The 19,702-nt window shown below is 37.4% G+C and overlaps 1 protein-coding gene across 4 annotated transcripts in view; it reads left to right on the forward strand.

Moving 5' to 3' along the window:
* The window catches only part of LOC106052775 (G protein-activated inward rectifier potassium channel 4-like), an 81,375-nt gene that overhangs the window by 35,643 nt on the left and 26,030 nt on the right, over positions 1 to 19,702 (forward strand). For 2 of the 4 annotated variants that reach the window (XM_056021617.1, XM_056021620.1), the window contains one exon: positions 17,345 to 18,770. In XM_056021617.1, the coding sequence (XP_055877592.1) occupies positions 17,345 to 18,748 (1,404 nt within the window). In that variant the 3' untranslated portion in view covers positions 18,749 to 18,770. Of the gene's footprint in view, positions 1 to 6,313; positions 6,613 to 17,344; positions 18,771 to 19,702 lie in introns of those variants that run through there. The other 2 variants (XM_056021619.1, XM_013208219.2) reach the window with 2 other exon arrangements.

Here is a 19,702-nt window from a genome sequence, read left to right on the forward strand (position 1 = left end):
TTTTTAATTAGGTCGTTCTCTATATACGCTGTGTCTCTCCTAAAGTGAACTTAGAAACAAGGCGAATAACTCCTAAGTTTTAAATCAGATTTATTAGAACAATAGAGTGCTCGCTAACTAAATCCATGTAACAAAACAATCTTTCGGTGCTTCTCTATGCGCATGCTGAGCTCTTGGCTTGATACATGCTATTTGATAAGTGGCCCTTTTGTTTGAATTAAATATACATTTTCTCGTTTATTTATATATATTTTTTTTACAGTTTAATTCCCTAATGTCTACTTTAAATACTGAAATAAAAAAGAATATTTATCAACTTTTATATGACTTAATAATCGGTGATATAGTTTGTATAACTTTATAGGCGCTACAGTAGAAAAAAAAAAGGAAGGCTCTGGCGTGGTATGTTATTAGATGATGTCAAATGTTCCATGATGTGTAATTTAGCCTACATTGGTGATCATGTCAGACGGTACACATGGACTTAATGTTTAGTGAACAGTTTTGTGTGTGTCTGAGCGCGCGCGTGTGTGTGTTTTGATTCGAAGGCGCATTCCTTCATAGAACGTTTTCTTTTCCAGATATATTTTTGTCAAAATGCATACTCACTCGTTGTTTTCTTGTATATTTGAATAGTGACCAGGGGCCAAATCTGCTTTACAGATAGATAGGTCTGAAAGGGGATACTTTACTTTTTTTAGGGGTAAATTCAGTCACTGACATGTTATGATGTTAGTAGATTCTACGCAGACCCTAATATGTAGACTATGCTCGGTTGTGTGATTACTTATTGACTGTCTACACAGGTGTTGTGTAATTGCTTCATTGACTATTGGCACATTTGTTGTGAAATTACTAATTGTCTGTCTATCAGCACGTTTTTTTTGGGTTGGTTACTAATTGACTATCTGCACAGTTGTTGTTTAATTTCATATTGACCATCAGCACAGTTGCTGTGTAATTACTAATTGCAACATGTTCTCCAGCAGACTTAATTCAATTCTTCCAAAGTTCTGCTTTTAATTTTCTGTTTACAAAGCTCATCTCAACTCTGTCAGTCTGTCAGTCTGTCTGGTAAAACGTTTGTACACCCAGATACCACCTTCTTTCTCCCCTCCACCCAATCCCAACTGGTCCAGACAAAAGATAGGACCATAGTGTATTGAGAAAGCTAAAAGCATGAAATTACTCTGATAAAAAACAATTGGTAAAACTATTTCTAATCGCACAGATGTATTATTGTTAGTCTAGATCTATTACAAATTTAATTACGTGACTAATATATTAACTGCTATAAAAGTATATTTGTTTTGTTTTGCTTGTTATCTTTATAATAGTGAATTTCACTCATCAATCATGTATTCAAAGTCATTTAAAAAATTTCATTTAAACAGTCATGTATGCAAAGTCATTTAAACAATTTCATTTAAACAATCATGTATTCAAAGTCATGTATCCAAAGTCATTTAAGCTATTTCATTTAAACAGTCAAGTATCCAAAGTCATTTAAAAAATTTCATTTAAACAGTCATGTATGCAAAGTCATTTAAACAATTTCATTTAAACAATCATGTATTCAAAGTCATGTATCCAAAGTCATTTAAGCTATTTCATTTAAACAGTCAAGTATCCAAAGTCATTTAAACAATTTCATTTAAACAGTCATGTATCCAAAGTCATTTAAACAATTTCATTTAAACAGTCAATGTATACAAAGTCATTTTAGACAAAGTCATGTAGATAAAGTCATGTACTAACTTTATCCTTTGAGCAGAATGTTGAAAACATAAGAACCACTACCTTAAGAACATTGAATCTCTTGAATAGACTGACATTATGTTATGAATAGACTGACCTAATGTTATGAATAGACTGACATTATGTTATGAATAGACTGACCTAATGTTATGAATAGACTGACCTAATGTTATGAATAGACTGACATAATGTTATGAATAGACTGACCTAATGTTATGAATAGACTGACATTATGTTATGAATAGACTGACATAATGTTATGAATAGACTGACATTATGTTATGAATAGACTGACCTAATGTTATGAATAGACTGACCTAATGTTATGAATAGACTGACATAATGTTATGAATAGACTGACCTAATGTTATGAATAGACTGACATTATGTTATGAATAGACTGACATAATGTTATGAATAGACTGACATAGTGTTATGAATAGACTGACCTAATGTTATGAATAGACTGACATTATGTTATGAATAGACTGACATAATGTTATGAATAGACTGACATAATGTTATGAATAGACTGACATAATGTATGAATAGACTGCCATAATGTTATGAATAGACTGACCTAATGTTATGAATAGACTGACCTAATGTTATGAATAGACTGACCTAATGTTATGAATAGACTGACATAATGTTATGAATAGACTGACCTAATGTTATGAATAGACTGACATTATGTTATGAATAGACTGACATAATGTTATGAATAGACTGACATAGTGTTATGAATAGACTGACCTAATGTTATGAATAGACTGACATTATGTTATGAATAGACTGACATAATGTTATGAATAGACTGACATAATGTTATGAATAGACTGACATAATGTATGAATAGACTGCCATAATGTTATGAATAGACTGCCATAATGTTATGAATAGACTGCCATAATGTTATGAATAGACTGACCTAATGTTATAAATGGACTGACATAATGTTATGAATAGACTGACATAATGTTATGAATAGGCTGACATAATGTTATGAATAGACTGACCTAATGTTATGAATAGACTGACCTAATGTTATGAATAGACTGACCTAATGTTATGAATAGACTGACCTAATGTTATGAATAGACTGACCTAATGTTATGAATAGACTGACCTAATGTTATGAATAGACTGACCTAATGTTATGAATAGACTGACCTAATGTTATGAATAGACTGACCTAATGTTATGAATAGACTGACCTAATGTTATGAATAGACTGACCTAATGTTATGAATAGACTGACCTAATGTTATGAATAGACTGACCTAATGTTATGAATAGACTGACCTAATGTTATGAATAGACTGACATAATGTTATGAATAGACTGACCTAATGTTATGAATAGACTGACCTAATGTTATGAATAGACTGACCTAATGTTATGAATAGACTGACCTAATGTTATGAATAGACTGACCTAATGTTATGAATAGACTGACCTAATGTTATGAATAGACTGACCTAATGTTATGAATAGACTGACCTAATGTTATGAATAGACTGACCTAATGTTATGAATAGACTGACCTAATGTTATGAATAGACTGACCTAATGTTATGAATAGACTGACCTAATGTTATGAATAGACTGACCTAATGTTATGAATAGACTGACCTAATGTTATGAATAGACTGACCTAATGTTATGAATAGACTGACCTAATGTTATGAATAGACTGACCTAATGTTATGAATAGACTGACCTAATGTTATGAATAGACTGACCTAATGTTATGAATAGACTGACCTAATGTTATGAATAGACTGACCTAATGTTATGAATAGACTGACCTAATGTTATGAATAGACTGACCTAATGTTATGAATAGACTGACCTAATGTTATGAATAGACTGACCTAATGTTATGAATAGACTGACATAATGTTATGAATAGACTGACCTAATGTTATGAATAGACTGACCTAATGTTATGAATAGACTGACATAATGTTATGAATAGACTGACCTAATGTTATGAATAGACTGACATTATGTTATGAATAGACTGACATAATGTTATGAATAGACTGACATAGTGTTATGAATAGACTGACCTAATGTTATGAATAGACTGACATTATGTTATGAATAGACTGACATAATGTTATGAATAGACTGACATAATGTTATGAATAGACTGACATAATGTATGAATAGACTGCCATAATGTTATGAATAGACTGCCATAATGTTATGAATAGACTGCCATAATGTTATGAATAGACTGACCTAATGTTATAAATGGACTGACATAATGTTATGAATAGACTGACATAATGTTATGAATAGGCTGACATAATGTTATGAATAGACTGACCTAATGTTATGAATAGACTGACCTAATGTTATGAATAGACTGACCTAATGTTATGAATAGACTGACCTAATGTTATGAATAGACTGACCTAATGTTATGAATAGACTGACCTAATGTTATGAATAGACTGACCTAATGTTATGAATAGACTGACCTAATGTTATGAATAGACTGACCTAATGTTATGAATAGACTGACCTAATGTTATGAATAGACTGACCTAATGTTATGAATAGACTGACCTAATGTTATGAATAGACTGACCTAATGTTATGAATAGACTGACCTAATGTTATGAATAGACTGACCTAATGTTATGAATAGACTGACCTAATGTTATGAATAGACTGACCTAATGTTATGAATAGACTGACCTAATGTTATGAATAGACTGACCTAATGTTATGAATAGACTGACCTAATGTTATGAATAGACTGACCTAATGTTATGAATAGACTGACCTAATGTTATGAATAGACTGACCTAATGTTATGAATAGACTGACCTAATGTTATGAATAGACTGACCTAATGTTATGAATAGACTGACCTAATGTTATGAATAGACTGACCTAATGTTATGAATAGACTGACCTAATGTTATGAATAGACTGACCTAATGTTATGAATAGACTGACCTAATGTTATGAATAGACTGACCTAATGTTATGAATAGACTGACCTAATGTTATGAATAGACTGACCTAATGTTATGAATAGACTGACCTAATGTTATGAATAGACTGACCTAATGTTATGAATAGACTGACCTAATGTTATGAATAGACTGACATAATGTTATGAATAGACCGACAATGTTATTCTCTCTTTTCTTCTTCCGTCTTTTGATAATCTCAACTTTGTACATGTCCTTAATGTTGTGTTTTTAAGCGCTTAAACACACACAACACACACATGCACACAAACAACTACACTCACACTGGCATATGTATATTATAAAATGACCTTGTGATCGCTGTGTATGTGTTCGCTACGAGCCAAGTGGGTACGTTTAGCTACTAAGGTAATTAGATATCTTTCAGGGTGAAAAAAACAAATCTTATCACCTGTAACCCACCTTCATGAAAACACGACTCTCCTTTTTCCCGCGCCCCGCTCCCCAAGCGATATTTAGTACACCATCCCTGTTGTGACTCGAGAGTGGCTTCCGGTTTCATGGCTTCCGTTAGTGGTGGCTGCTCGATCGGCCTTCACCTTGTGGCGTAGTTTATTGGTGAGTTAGTGTCATCATCAGCATCTTCTTACCAGGAAAGGTGTGAAGTTCAGGAAGTCAGGGAACTAGTGGCGAACACAAGAAATAGTGGAGTCAAAGGTCAGGAAACAAAAACAACTTCCGGGTTCTTAAAACATGTTAAATAAAGGGAATTTCAAAATCTCTCTCTCATCCAACCTCTTCTGTCTGCTTTTCTGTTTTTTTCTATTTTCCTCTCTCTGTCTACCCCCCCCCCCTTTTTTTCTAGCTCTGTCTGTCTTTTTTTTTTGCCCCCGTTTCTCTGTCTATATCTCTTACTATTCCTCTCAATCCCCCACTTTCCCTTTGTCTTTTTCTCTCTCTCTCTCTCTTGCTCTGTCCGTCGCTATCTCGCTATTTCTCTCTCTCTCTCTCTCTCTCTCTCTCTCTCTCTCTCTATATATATATATATATATATATATATATATATATATATATATATATATATATATACACATTATCCTCACTTTTCTCACTCTCCCACTCAAAAATTCTGGATACATCCTTGCTTCATTATAATTTCTTGACGCCCATTGGTGCTCAAGACATCACGTGATATTAACGTAGCTTCATTTTGTTTCGCGCAGAATTTTAAATTGTTACTGAGACCAGAACAGCCACCTAAAAACGGTAAAACCTATATATTTTGCCGCAACTGAGACAGAAAAGCCGATGTATCCTTTATGATCGATTTATAAGCTCTCTTTTCTTCATCTGCTCCAATCTTTCAATGTCCCTTTTCTTTTGATCTCAATGATAAGTGCTCACTGTCAATAGTTCTCATCTAAACCAGTAGAGTCATCCAAAGTCTTCTCTAGTCTCCAAATCGCTATTCGATAAATAAAAGGCTAATAGCTTATTAGTATTATAAAGCCTCTTTTGCGCATTTAATGCACTGGAGAAGTTACCGAAAGGACAGGCCTCTCTTTTAATGTCCTGCTTAGAACAGCCCATGACCGGAAAACGTGGAAATGTCAAGGGACAGATGAGAGAGTGAGTCGAATAGGAATCCAAGCAAGATATAGTTCAACAAATCCCATGACCTTTTGTTTTTATTTCATTTATTTTCGATCTGTATATTTTTTTAACTTATTCATTATGAACTTCGAGGATGTGACGTCTACGAAAACTAATTCCCGCACTGAAACGAAATTCAAAAGCATTTCTTCCAGTTGATCGAAGTTGTCTAATGCAGAGATGATAAGTCCCCATGTACTTACTGAAGCTAGCTGGTGGCTATAAGACATTTAGAAATGTTTGGTCGGTAAGTGACACCTGACAATACAAAAACCATTACAATCTAAAATATACAGATATTTATATAGTCTATATCAAGTAGATCTAGCTAGATCTATATAATATTAGACTTAGTATTTATCATAATGTGTCACATTGTATATGTGTCAGCTGAAAATTAAATGGTATAACTCTCACGTGTAGAGGTTTCTTCGCCCGACTGTAAACAAGAGTGCCAGGTGGCCAGCACAACGACCAATCGCGTTTACTCTCGCAACGTATGTCAGGTACCCATTAGGGTTTGGGTGGACTCAGGGGCGTCCTGTCCTACAAATGCAGTCTTCACCTTCAACCAAGCGTGTGTCTATGTCCACTAAATATGTAGTGTATCGGAATATAACGAGTTACGCCCTTGCTAGTTTTGTATACTGACTATAGCAACGATGTCAGTGTAGCTGCAGGTTCCTAAGTTCCCTAACCGTAACATAAAAGATAAAAGTTATCATAAAAAAGAATCGTTTTTTTTCTTCTTTCTTTTACCTTCAAACGTTCAAAAACTTTTCTTCTTCTTGCAACCTCGTAACATTTATGAACTGACTTCTGATTGGTTGGGTCGAAGTCGTCTGTAGTCTAAGGCCTTGACCTTTCCAAAAGGGCTTGCTATTCGTGTTCTGCTGTACACTTCTGAGAGCAGTTGCACTAGATGCACGTGGACGTGTCAGACAGGAAGCCCGTGTCCATGAACGGAGACATTTGGATTTGACAGCCACCAGGAATGTTGCCAGACGTCAAATACGGTTTAAGAGATCTAGGACTTAAGAAATGATTTTTTTTTAAAGATATCTAGGACTTAAGAAATGATTTTTTTTTAAAGATATCTAGGATTAAAGAAATGATTTTTTTTTAAAGATATCTAGGATTAAAGAAATGATTTTTTTTTTAAAGATATCTAGGATTTAAGAAATGATTTTTTTTTTAAAGATATCTAGGATTAAAGAAATGATTTTTTTTTAAAGATATCTAGGATTAAAGAAGTGTTTTTTTTAAGATGTTTAGAATTACAGAAGTGATTTTTTAAAGATGTCGTAGATTAAATAAGTGATTTTTTTTAAAGATGTCTTGGATTAAAGAAGTTATTTTCAGACGTCTAGGCGTTAAGGAAGTGATTTTTTTTTTAGATATCTAGGGATCACAGAAGTGATTCCATCATTTTAAAATGCTTAGGATGATCTTTGAAGTAATGATTTTGTAATTTTAACATTGTCTTGGGCTGGAGAGTGTATAATTTAAAGGTAGTCTTGGATTGAGGTATGATTTTGTAATTTTAACTTTGTTTAGGTTTTGAAGAGTGATTGTATAATTCAGAGGTAGTCTTGGATTGAGGTGTGATTTTGTAATTTTAACATGCTAAGGGTTGAAGAAGTGATTTTATTATTTTAAGCTCTAGGACTGAAGTGATTTTAAAATAATTTTTAGATGTCTTTGATTAAAGAAGGGATTATAAAAAGTTCAGTTTATATTTAAAAAATAGAACTTTTAAATGTGTCTGTGTACGTTGTACTCGTATCTAGTTGTTCGCTTAATTGGTTTAATGGTATGCGTCGGCAATAGGAAAATCACGAGCTGATAGCGGCTATTATCGGGGACTGCCATGATCTAGAAGATTATATTAATACTATCAATAAAATTGATTCAGTGTTTGAGGATATGACTTCCGGTACAGATTTTATTCATCACATCGGTCTTAATATTTCTCTCGTCGCTTTTGTTATTTTCCCTGAATTTTCTAATAATTTTAAATTGTCAAAAATCTAGATTTTAACAATTCAAAATACTGTTAAAATATTCGATTAAGATAGCAACGAAACAAAATGTTCCATTCTTTGATTTTCATTATAAACACAACACATTTTGATCTTTTTAAAAAAGACTAGCAGAAAAATAGATTGATGAATATTGTTTGTTCCATTGTTGAGAGATCCCAAACAGTAGGCGCATAATTTATCTAAATATTTAAACAAAGTTGTCCTCGTCTGCTGCCAATAATACCAGCATGCATCTCCACGTCACGCTTCCGTTCTCACTGATTCGTTTATCGTGTTGTAGAATCGAATCTCTGTCTTGTCCAAACTATTGCATAATAAACGTGATGAGAACTATTCATCTGGTCTCTCACTTTCTTTCCATCTCTTCTTTTGGTTTGTTTGTTTCTCTCGGACTCCTTCTCTTTTCTTTTTTTAGATATTTCTTTGACCGAGTCTTTCTTATCCTTTTTTTCATTTCTCTCTCTCTCTTTCTCTCTCTCTCTTTCGCTCTCTCTCTCTCTCTCTCTCTCTCTTTCGCTCTCTCTCTTCTTTTTTTTGTCACTGTCTCTTATTTTGTTTTTCACCTCTATCAGACTCTACACGGTTCATTTATCGTTGATTTCAAAGCGTCTTTCATTTTCTTATTTCTTCTTTTTCTCTTCTTCTCTCTCTCTCTTTCTCCCTCCCCCCTCTCTCGCTGTTTCATATCTTTAAAAGGCTTTATGCATTTTATCCCTGGCGTCAGAACTTCCTTCATTTTCTTCATATTCTGTTGTCTCTCTCATACTCTCTCTCATACACTCTCTCATACTCTCTCATACACTCTCTCATACTCTCTCAGATTTTTTTCGCTCCTCTTTTTCTTTTAATTCTAACTCCTTCTCTCTCTCTCTCTCTCTCTCTCACACACACACACACACACACACACACACAGATCTACAGAGAATCTCCACTTTAAATTATTTTATTATTATTATTGTGACCTGCCGCGAGGAACCAAATCTTGTTGAGAGAAGACAAAAAAATCATTGCATATCCGTTTCAGCTCCTGATTACACACACACATCCATTCGCACCCCTCAAAACACACGCACGCATTGGTAATCCAGTCCACACCAATCTATCAGGATCATTTCACGGGCTCGTCCCATCTCCACGCCCACAGCACTTTTCAATCGTGCGCAAAACAGGGCTCTGTCTTGTAGCGGTGAGCACTCAAGCCCCCTCCAGACTCACCCACAACATGTTATCTCAGTCGCAGATAATCTCGAGCGCAGACACGCACGCACGCACACACACACAGACACACACACACACGGCCGCGTGACAGGTGTTAATAGTTGTTGACAATATACAAAGTTTTCTGGGTAGTTTACATAACACAGGCGCGTATCCGACCAAAAAATATCCTGATTAAACTCAAGTATGGGCAGGACTTGAACAGTGATGGGGTCATTATGTTCAAAGACTTTTTTTTTCTCACAACAACTCTGATGAATAGGATGTCCTTTGATGATGGCGATACTTATTATAGATCTGTCTGGTCTCTCAGCGTGTTATATGTTGATTCGTTGTGTTGTAGCTCCAGACTTGCTGCTCCAGCTCTAGACGTTTGTATTCACTTCACACAAATTTCAAGAAACTATTGAAATTTAACTTGGCGACAAACTAAACTTTAAATAACATACATCTCAAAACATCTACATAAACACGTCCTTAAACTATCTCTTAGTCTGTTGGACCCGTTGGGGCACCACATAAGATCTGTTGGCCGTCTTTCTCTATTCCTCTCTGTCTCCCTTTGATAGAAACTCTTCAATGACAGATCCGTCCATTCTTCTTATCGCTTTCTCTTCTTTTTCCTATTTTCTTGTATAAATATATGAAATACAAAAATATAGGCTAATCAGAAAGTATTTTTAATGATCTCTTGTCATTCTGCACAGGTCTCTCCTCTGTCAACAGTCATTGCTGCTGTTTTTTACAAAGCTTATATTAACTAACTCTGTCTGTCTGTATGTGTGTCTGTCTGTGTGGATTCTTTAACACTTATTTCTCCCACTTCCCATTCTCGGATCAAGTTGTAGAATTAACCATTGTCGGGGACAACACATGCATGAGCCAATTTAAAAAATAAGTAGTTAAACAATTAGTGGTAATTAATTTATTTTGTTTCGTATATAAAAGCGGGGATAAAACTAGCATTATTAAGAGATATGGCAGTAGTTGAACGGTATAATCTCCTCACTCTGTATTGTTTTCTTTGTTTAAGTTTATTTTTTTTTTTTGCTTGTTAATTTAATTAAACATACAGATCTTTTCTCTAAAAATAGCATCTTCGACATCATTTTATTTGAAATTGTCGCGTAGAGTTGTGCATAGCACTTAGAACCCTAAGGCCAGCAAAGCGAACAAGAGCTCCCTGTCACTGACCTGAATGAAGGGTGTACACCTCGCATACACCGTTCTGTCTGGCGGGGAGGGGGGGGGGGTCAGACTCTGGGTTAAAATCGTATTTAGTTTGACGTTCACTTCCAGTGACACTCCAGACTAGCGGACTAGAGACGCGGCCGGAGGCCACGTACACCGGGGTCCCCGCCATATTCATTTAATCTACCTGGCTGACCTTGCGTCATTTATGCAACGGTCCCTTGAGGGACGGACGTTGACAAAGGTTGTGGGAATTCTTACAACCCCGCACAGTGCAATAGGAATGCTCTCGCACCCTCTTAGAAACCCCACGAGAGTATTTTTTGTGCTACCCTTTGACCTTATCGTCCCCTCTCACGATCGTTTCCACCGGAACGCCACGGCGAGGCAGGGCAGCTTGCCCTGGACATCAGTTTATAAACACACTTATAGACACTCCATTACTTGTATATCAAATATCCAACGTGTTGACGATAGAAGTGCAGTCAATTTTATAGACTGGAAAAATAGAAATAAAAAAGATGGAAATAACATCGGACAGCTATTCTATGTGAGTTGTTTGCCTTTTTCGTTTGTTTCTTGCTGTGAAGACGTCGTGGCCCAAACGTTCTGTGTTTTTTTTTTTTGTTGTTTGTTTTTGCCCAGCAGTGTTTCCTGTATGGAAGTCTATTATATTTCTGCCAGCACTAAATGAATGGATTATTTTATTCTCTAACCACATTTTGTGTGGCTTTAAAAAAAAAAATTATTTCCAATTGTTTGTGCTATAAAATGCTTTATTCAGAATAAACGACTCGGTGAGAGGTTAATAGTTATTCTAATGGCAATCTATTATGTTGTTCTATTATTATAATACTTCAATATTTTGGAGAGTGTCATTAAATAAAGGCAGATCCAAATATAGCAAAGCTATTCGGTGCATCCGGTGTGGACAATACGGAAGTGAGGCTAACCTATACATTTTAAAACCAGAGCATCATTTCTGTGCCCGTTATTTAGCAATGAAGAATCAATTGACAAATCAATATGTAACTAGAGAGCAGATTACTGTGAATAACGTTTAAAATGAAATTTTACAATAGTTAGTTGGTAAGTTAGCAAATAATTAAAGTTAATTATACGTGCACTGTAGGTCGAATCGGGCAGCCCAAGTGCTCTAAGGTGCTAGGTATCAAGGAATCTTCTCAACGTCATCTTAGTTAGAAACAATCGTCTGCACATCTTTCTGCCGTGTTACCCTCCAGGTGGTGGAAGTGGGGCTCACCGTTATAGCAACACTTTGTTCCCGAGTGTTGGATGTTATACGGTCCCAGTTGAAATCTGGTGGTCGACTGTCATTAGAAGGGCGTGTGTAAAAACATTCTCTTCAGTTCTACAAAGTGAGTTTTTTTCTTTTTAAAGGTAAACGGTTCAAGGGAAGAAACGGTTAAAACATTGAACCAATCAGATTTAGGGTTAAGTCTTTTGACCCTCTCCTTTTTGTGACGTCATAGTCGATATGCCGACTTTAGGTTCTTTTAAAATGTTGAGGCAGCCACTCTCTAGCTTCTATCTTGTTCTTGGATACTCGGGGAATCGACTGATATATACATATATAGTGTGCATCACTCAAATAATAACAAATAACTAATAAATAAGTAATAAAACTTCTTGAAACAAAAAAAAAAGGTGACAACTATCATTTCGTCCGTGTTAAAGTTGGATGAGTTGCCTAGACTTTTGTAAACATTATACTTTGAAACTGACAACTTTTCAAGGTCTGGAAGAAGTACCACGTTCCTAGTGAAGCCTTTGTAAGAGGGGTAAAAAAAACGTTACATTTGTCAACACCTGATTCTTAACACCTCGCTGCTAATCAAGAATCGCCCCCCCCCCCATTTAACGAAATCGTTCTTATCCTTTCCTTACCCCCCCCCCCAACCAAAAAAAAAAACTTGAGGAAAGTAAAGACCTACGATGTTTTAGACTTTGACCAACGGATCTCAAGCTGGTAAGGGAAAGTTGAAGATGGCTTACTCTCAGGGCCTGATTTGCCCAGGGCCTCAATCTTTACGTAAGAAATATAACATTTTAGGTGCAGCGATTATGTTATATATAAAAACAATCAGGGAAAGAGATAAGCATTTACAAGTACTCTATTTTAGTCCTCACAATTATGACGTGCTTTTCGATTTAATATGATTAATTATTGCATTAAATTGAAGTTTGAAGAGGGTAGGGGCCTCCACTAAATTCATTCCCAGAGCCTCCATTTACTAAAATTCTATCAATGTGTAGTTCCTTGAAGTAGCTAGTAGTGAAATGAATGCATGTTCCCTGTCTTGTAAGAAATCTCGATAATGAGAAATGATGAGAGTAATGCCCCTTGGGGTACTTGGGTCTACCAGAGCTTGAGAAGTGAAGATGTTTCAGCACCATTCCACTCTTTATCTTCTTGACGGCTACATCTGCTGTCTGGTACCTCACTGCATGTGGAGTCAAAAAAAAAAATAGTTTACAAAATTGACCGGAAAAACCAGGAGTCGGTGACGCAATTACTCTAAAGATGTGTGCCTGTACTAACATAGGGGAGATAATGATGACGAATTCTTTAAATCATATTTTTTTTTAATGTTTTTTTTTTTTTTTTTGTTGTAATGGAAAGAAATAATAAAAAAAAATAACGGGAATCTTGTCTATAAGTCAAAATATTAACAGGATTTGATAGATTCCCCACCCTTCCTGGCTAGATATGCATTGAACTGACCTTACTGAGCGCTGTAATTTGTAAACATCTGAAATACATGTCGGATGAGGAATGGGGTGATAACATGTAATCAGAAGCAAATGTTTTTAATAATTATTTTTTTTTAGAAAATAACAAAAGGGGGTGGGGGGTGGGAGGGGAGGGCGGACGAAAATGTTCACAATTTTATTTTATTATGAATGTTGATTAGTGTATTTATTAAAGGAATTGATAGTTGATGAATTTTAAAACGTTTTTTGATCTTCGAAATTTGTGGATTGACTTCAGTTAAAATCGGATACATGCGGGGAATCGATTGGTTCCAACTGTAATCGGATGCCTGCTAGGAATGGTTCCCTAATCCATGGGGTCGTGGCATTGCCTCGTGGGTATAGTCTCCCTTGAAAATCATTTGCTATCTAAACTAAATGCACATGTAACTTATTTTAGTTTTGACATTTTGAATAAATTTTCACAATCCAAAGGGATCAGACTATTGTAATGTTCGAATTCGTAATGAAATGGTTTGCTAGTACATCTAATCTCTAAAAAATTGTAAAGTCATCAAATAGGTCCAGACTGCGCCTAGTAGGTTTCGTATGCTATCTTAAGTAAGGTTCAGGTCCAGACTGCGCCTAGTACGTTTCGTATGCTATCTTAAGTAAGGTTCAGGTCCAGACCGTGACTAGTAGGTTTCATATGCAATCTTAAGTAAGTTTCAGGTTCAGACCGCGCCTAGTAGGTTTCGTATGCTATCTTAAGTAAGGTTCAGGTCCAGACTGCGCCTAGTACGTTTCGTATGCTATCTTAAGTAAGGTTCAGGTCCAGACCGTGACTAGTAGGTTTCATATGCAATCTTAAGTAAGTTTCAGGTTCAGACCGCGCCTAGTAGGTTTCGTATGCTATCTTAAGTAAGGTTCAGGTCCAGACCGTGACTAGTAGGTTTCATATGCAATCTTAAGTAAGGTTCAGGTCCAGACCGCGCCTAGTAGGTTTCGTATGCTATCTTAAGTAAGGTTCAGGTCCAGACCGTGACTAGTAGGTTTCATATGCAATCTTAAGTAAGGTTCAGGTTCAGACCGCGCCTAGTAGGTTTCGTATGCTATCTTAAGTAAGGTTCAGGTCCAGACTGTGACTAGTAGGTTTCATATGCAATCTTAAGTAAGGTTCAGGTCCAGACCGCGCCTAGTAGGTTTCATATGCTATCTTAAGTAAGTTTCAGGTTCAGACCGCGACTAGTAGTTTTCATATGCTATCTTAAGTAAGGCTCAGGTCCAGCGCCTGCCTCGAAATCACGTGACCCATTTGTATGCTCATAAAGTTCACCACGTATCCATAAACTGGGCGACGTGACCTTACTCTACCCTAGACACCCACATCTTGTTCTCGCCCCCTCAAAACACACCAGAGAAATGATTTCGCAATGAACTTAATGACGCCACAAAGGAAAGATCATCATCAATAGTCTCCAGCGAGGAACACGTCTATCTTTTGTATTGACCCACAGAATCGATTGATCTAATGGAAACCCGAGTCTAAAACGTCTCTAGATCTATTTCGCTGAGAGTCAACTATCCACTTTCTTTCCCCCCTACCGTCTGCTAAAGAATTGGATACATCATTGGTCGATAAGTAGCCTCTTCAAAATCTTTTTAGATACACATAAAATATTGGCTAAATTAATTCTACTCTAAATGATCAGTTGGGATTTCATGATTCCGAGACTTGTTATTTGTTTGCCCTCTCTCTCTCTCTTACTCTTTCTTTCTCTCGCAAGCACTCCGTGACGTAAGCAAATAAATATAACTATTATTATGTCAAAGAGACTATCTCGTCGAGACTGTTTTGTGTACTAAAGTGTGAGCAGACGATATTTCCTTGCGTCATAATGCAAGGCGGACACCAATTGGAAATGGGGAGGGGAACTATGGCAAAGTTTCGACCAGGACACGCAGCTCGGAAACATTAGGTCCCAAGACTTTCGTTGAAAGACTGTTATGGTGACATTGTTGATATGGTTATATGGATGACTGCCTGGTCGTGCGGTTTGCGCGCTGGACTGTCGTGCGGACTTATGGATGGTCTCGGGTTCAAACCTTGCCCACTCCCATCCCCCGTCGTCCTGTGGGAGGTTTGGACTAGGAAGTTAATCATCTTGAACTCTGAAGGAACATCCGAAACATGTCAAACTTTTTTCAGACCTATGTTTGTGTAACGTCATGAGAGTGTGTTCACGACATTGATGTAGGGTTAAGTCACTCGTTCTATCGTTCAAGTGTAATACAGCTTTAGAGTAGAGTTCTCGGACTTTGTTTTTTTTTTTAAATTCTTGGCACAGCTATGTTACTGAAACACCTGTTTTTTTTTTAAATTCTTGGCACAGCTATGTTACTGAAACACCTGGGTTTTTTTTAATTCTTGGCACAGCTATGTTACTGAAACACCTGTTTTTTTTTTTAATTCTTGGCACAGCTATGTTACTGAAACACCTGTTTTTTTTTTAATTCTTGGCACAGCTATGTTACTGAAATATTATGTTACTGAAACACCAGGTTACTGAAATATTATGTTACTGAAACACCAGGTTACTGAAACACCATGTTACTGAAACACCATGTTACTGAAACACCATGTTACTGAAACACCAGGTTACTGTAATATTATGTTACTGAAACATCATGTTACTGAATTATTATGTTACTGAAGTACTGTGTTGCTGAAAGACCATGTTACTGAAGTACTGTGTTGCTGAAAGACCATGTTACTGAAGTACTGTGTTGCTGAAAGACCATGTAACTGAAATATTATGTTGCTGAAAGACCATGTTGCTGAAAGACCATGTTACTGAAGTACTGTGTTGCTGAAAGACCATGTTACTGAAGTATTGTGTTGCTGAAAGACCATGCTACTGAAATATTATGTTGCTGAAAGACCATGTTTCAGAGTCGAATATTTGGAGTTTGTGACCTGGGCGTAGCTTGTTCTTTTTTTTTTTTTGTTTCACGTGTTCTCTTAAGAACTCTTGTATTCTAATGCTGCTGTTTGAGTATCTACGTCCAATTAAACAATTTCAGAATATAAACGTCCTCTTCCAATTAGTGTTGTGTGTAGAGCATGTCTCTAACCTTTACACCTGAACGCTGTGTTTAGAATGCACTGAAATGGAAACATTTGGCTTGAAATTTGTGCATTTCTTTATTTCGTAGCTTTTTAAAACTTTGACAGTTGCAGTTTAAGTTGTTGTTGTTTTTTTTCCGTCGCACTTTCCAATAAAATATTTAGACCTAAAGATTACGTCAGAAAAACAATTGATTCGGATTGAGCTTCGAGAAGATCAAAGCACATACCGATGATTTTTTAACATACATAAAAAAAAAACAACGAATGCAAGTGTTTTATGATTCGGACTCAACAATTGAAAAGTGACTTAAAAGACATTTAAAGCTCTGCGTATATTTTCTAGCTAAGATCTGTAACTCTAACTTATATTAGTGAATAAGAAAGCTGTAGCGGGCAGGGGGCACGTGAAAAGTGATACTGTTTAAAACACTAGAGCAAACATTGGTATTGTATTGCTGTCTTCCCGGTTTGTTTGTTTTTTAAATTGGTAGAGCATTATGTACCATGTAGTGTGTTGTTTGCAATACTTGGTTGTTTTTATACATGTTTTTATGTGTTGTTTTTTTTTCGTTTTTTAAATGTATAGCTACTGTTGATATTAGCTTGTCAGAGCAGTTTCGCATGAGGTATGGGGGTATATGTCAGAGACGCTAATAATTTCTTTGTGTTTCACTCCACAGGTGGTGGACACCTCGAAGAGGGAGTCGAAAGACTCGTTTATGGAGTACGCCCAGAGACACGTGCGGAAGACCATCAGCAACAGCTCAAGGGGTGTTGTTGGCGGGGGCGGAGCTGGCGGAGGGGTGCAAGGGCCCAACCGGCGAGCCAACGCCAACTTCAGCAAGCGCATGCGCCGGAGACTGGTGTACAAGAACGGCGAGGTCAACATCACCCAGACGAACATACGCAAGAGGAGGCGGCGGTACCTGGCCGACATTTTCACTACACTGGTGGACATCAAGTGGAGGTATAACCTCATGCTCTTCGCCATGGCCTTCACTCTTAGCTGGCTCATCTTCGCCCTCATCTGGTGGCTGGTATGCTTCTCCCACGGGGACTTGGACAATGTGGGCAACCAGAGCTGGCGCCCTTGCGTCATGGAAATTAAGTCTTTCACCTCCGCCTTGCTATTCTCCATAGAGACCCAACACACTATAGGCTACGGCTTCCGGCACACCACTGAAGAGTGTCCGGAAGCCATTGTACTCATGATGTTCCAGTCCTGCTTCGGGGTGATCTGCCAGGCCCTCATGACAGGCATAGTCTTCGCAAAGCTTTCCCGCCCTAAAAAAAGGGCAGAGACGCTCATGTTTAGTAAGAGCGCTTGCATCTGTAAGCAGGACGGCGACATGTGCCTCCTCCTGCGGGTCGGGGACATGCGCAAGTCGCAGATCGTGGAGGCGCACATCCGAGCCGTGCTCATCAAGAAGAAAATCACCAAAGAGGGCGACGTGCTGCCGCTGTATCAGTTCGACGTGGACCTCGGCTTCGGGGAAGGCAGGGATCGGTTGTTCCTCGTCTGGCCAGTCATCATCGTCCACAAGATCGACCAGGACAGCCCCTTCTGGGAGCTCTCTCCTGAGGACCTTTACCGTGAGCAGTTCGAACTCATCGTCATCCTCGAAGGGATAGTGGAGAGCACGGGGATGACCACCCAGGCCCGTAGCTCTTACCTCCCCGGGGAGGTCCTCTGGGGGCACCGCTTCGAGAGGCTCGTGACGTTTCAGAAGGAGAACGGTCAGTACCAGATCGACTTCTCCCGCTTCCATAACACCATCCCCGTGGACACTCCCACCTGCAGTGCCAAAGAGCTGGCCGAAATGACGGCGGCCGGCCAGACGCCGGACCAGACGTTCTGCGCCACCAGGAATCCGGACGACTTAGAGGACGAAGAAGAGGACGAAGAGGAGGATAACACGTCGCTGGCCTCCAAGTCGGACAGGTACTTGAAACACAACGGCCACTACGTGATTAAAAGGCACGGGGCGGCCCAAACCGATTACTTTGGGGACGATTTTGATTCTAGCAAACTTAGTTCTAGCACTGACCTAGGCTCGCAAGATTTGTCCGAAACTTTGCTTTGACAAAGAGAATTGAAAGACAAAGGTAAGAAACAGGGGAGATAATTTTCTTTGGTGATAGAGATCAGCCTTGATGTCACACTCTCTAAGTGTATACATTATAACCCAGCATACTTGTGTGCTTACTAAAACTAAAAAAGTTTATTGGGACCTTCACATTGACACAGCGATGTACAGTATTTCAACGCTTTTCCCTTCCGAGAAAAACTACACGCTAAACTAGGCTCCCTAAACACATTGTAAAGGAGGTCTTACTTCTTAATACTGTAATAATGATAAATAGAGTAGTACTATACGTACACACGATCAGTACGTTTTTAAAGATAATCATAATAATTAGGTCAACTGAGATTATTATATTAAAGTTATTTAGTAGCTAGGGTAGTTGTGGATGGTTTTTTTTTCTCTGCTAAAAAATGGCCTAAAACAATTGAAAATAGTAACAACAACCCTGAGACCAAAATCTGCGAATTGCGGGCCGCAAAGTCAACCTCGAGGGGGGAGTATACTTCATCGAGTGACCAACCATACAAACTAGGCTACGGGTTTCCCTTACACGACGTAACCCATTCTACTCACTATATTACAGTTAGCATTAAACCTTCATCTAACTGTAAAGAATAGAACCAAACAAAAAAAAAAAGTTAAATGGGACTTTTATTTACTAATACTATCCAGATAACGAGTTTTCATTCTGTAACGGATAGGTCTTAAGTACTCACAAAACAAAGGAGGGAATGGGCAGTTTTTATTTTTTATTTATTCAATTTGTTTATTTACTTGTAATAAAATGTAATGTGAATAGATAGACAGACATAGATGGATGGACGGGTAGGCAGGTAGATATGTAGTTGGGTGGGTAGATAGATAGATAGATAGATAGGTAGGTAGATAGATAGGTAGGTAGGTAGATATGTAGGTAGGTAGGTAGATATGTAGGTAGGTAGGTAGTTAGGT

This window comes from Biomphalaria glabrata, chromosome 2 (assembly GCF_947242115.1).
Source record: "Biomphalaria glabrata chromosome 2, xgBioGlab47.1, whole genome shotgun sequence".
NCBI classification, from domain to species: Eukaryota; Metazoa; Mollusca; class Gastropoda; family Planorbidae; genus Biomphalaria; species Biomphalaria glabrata.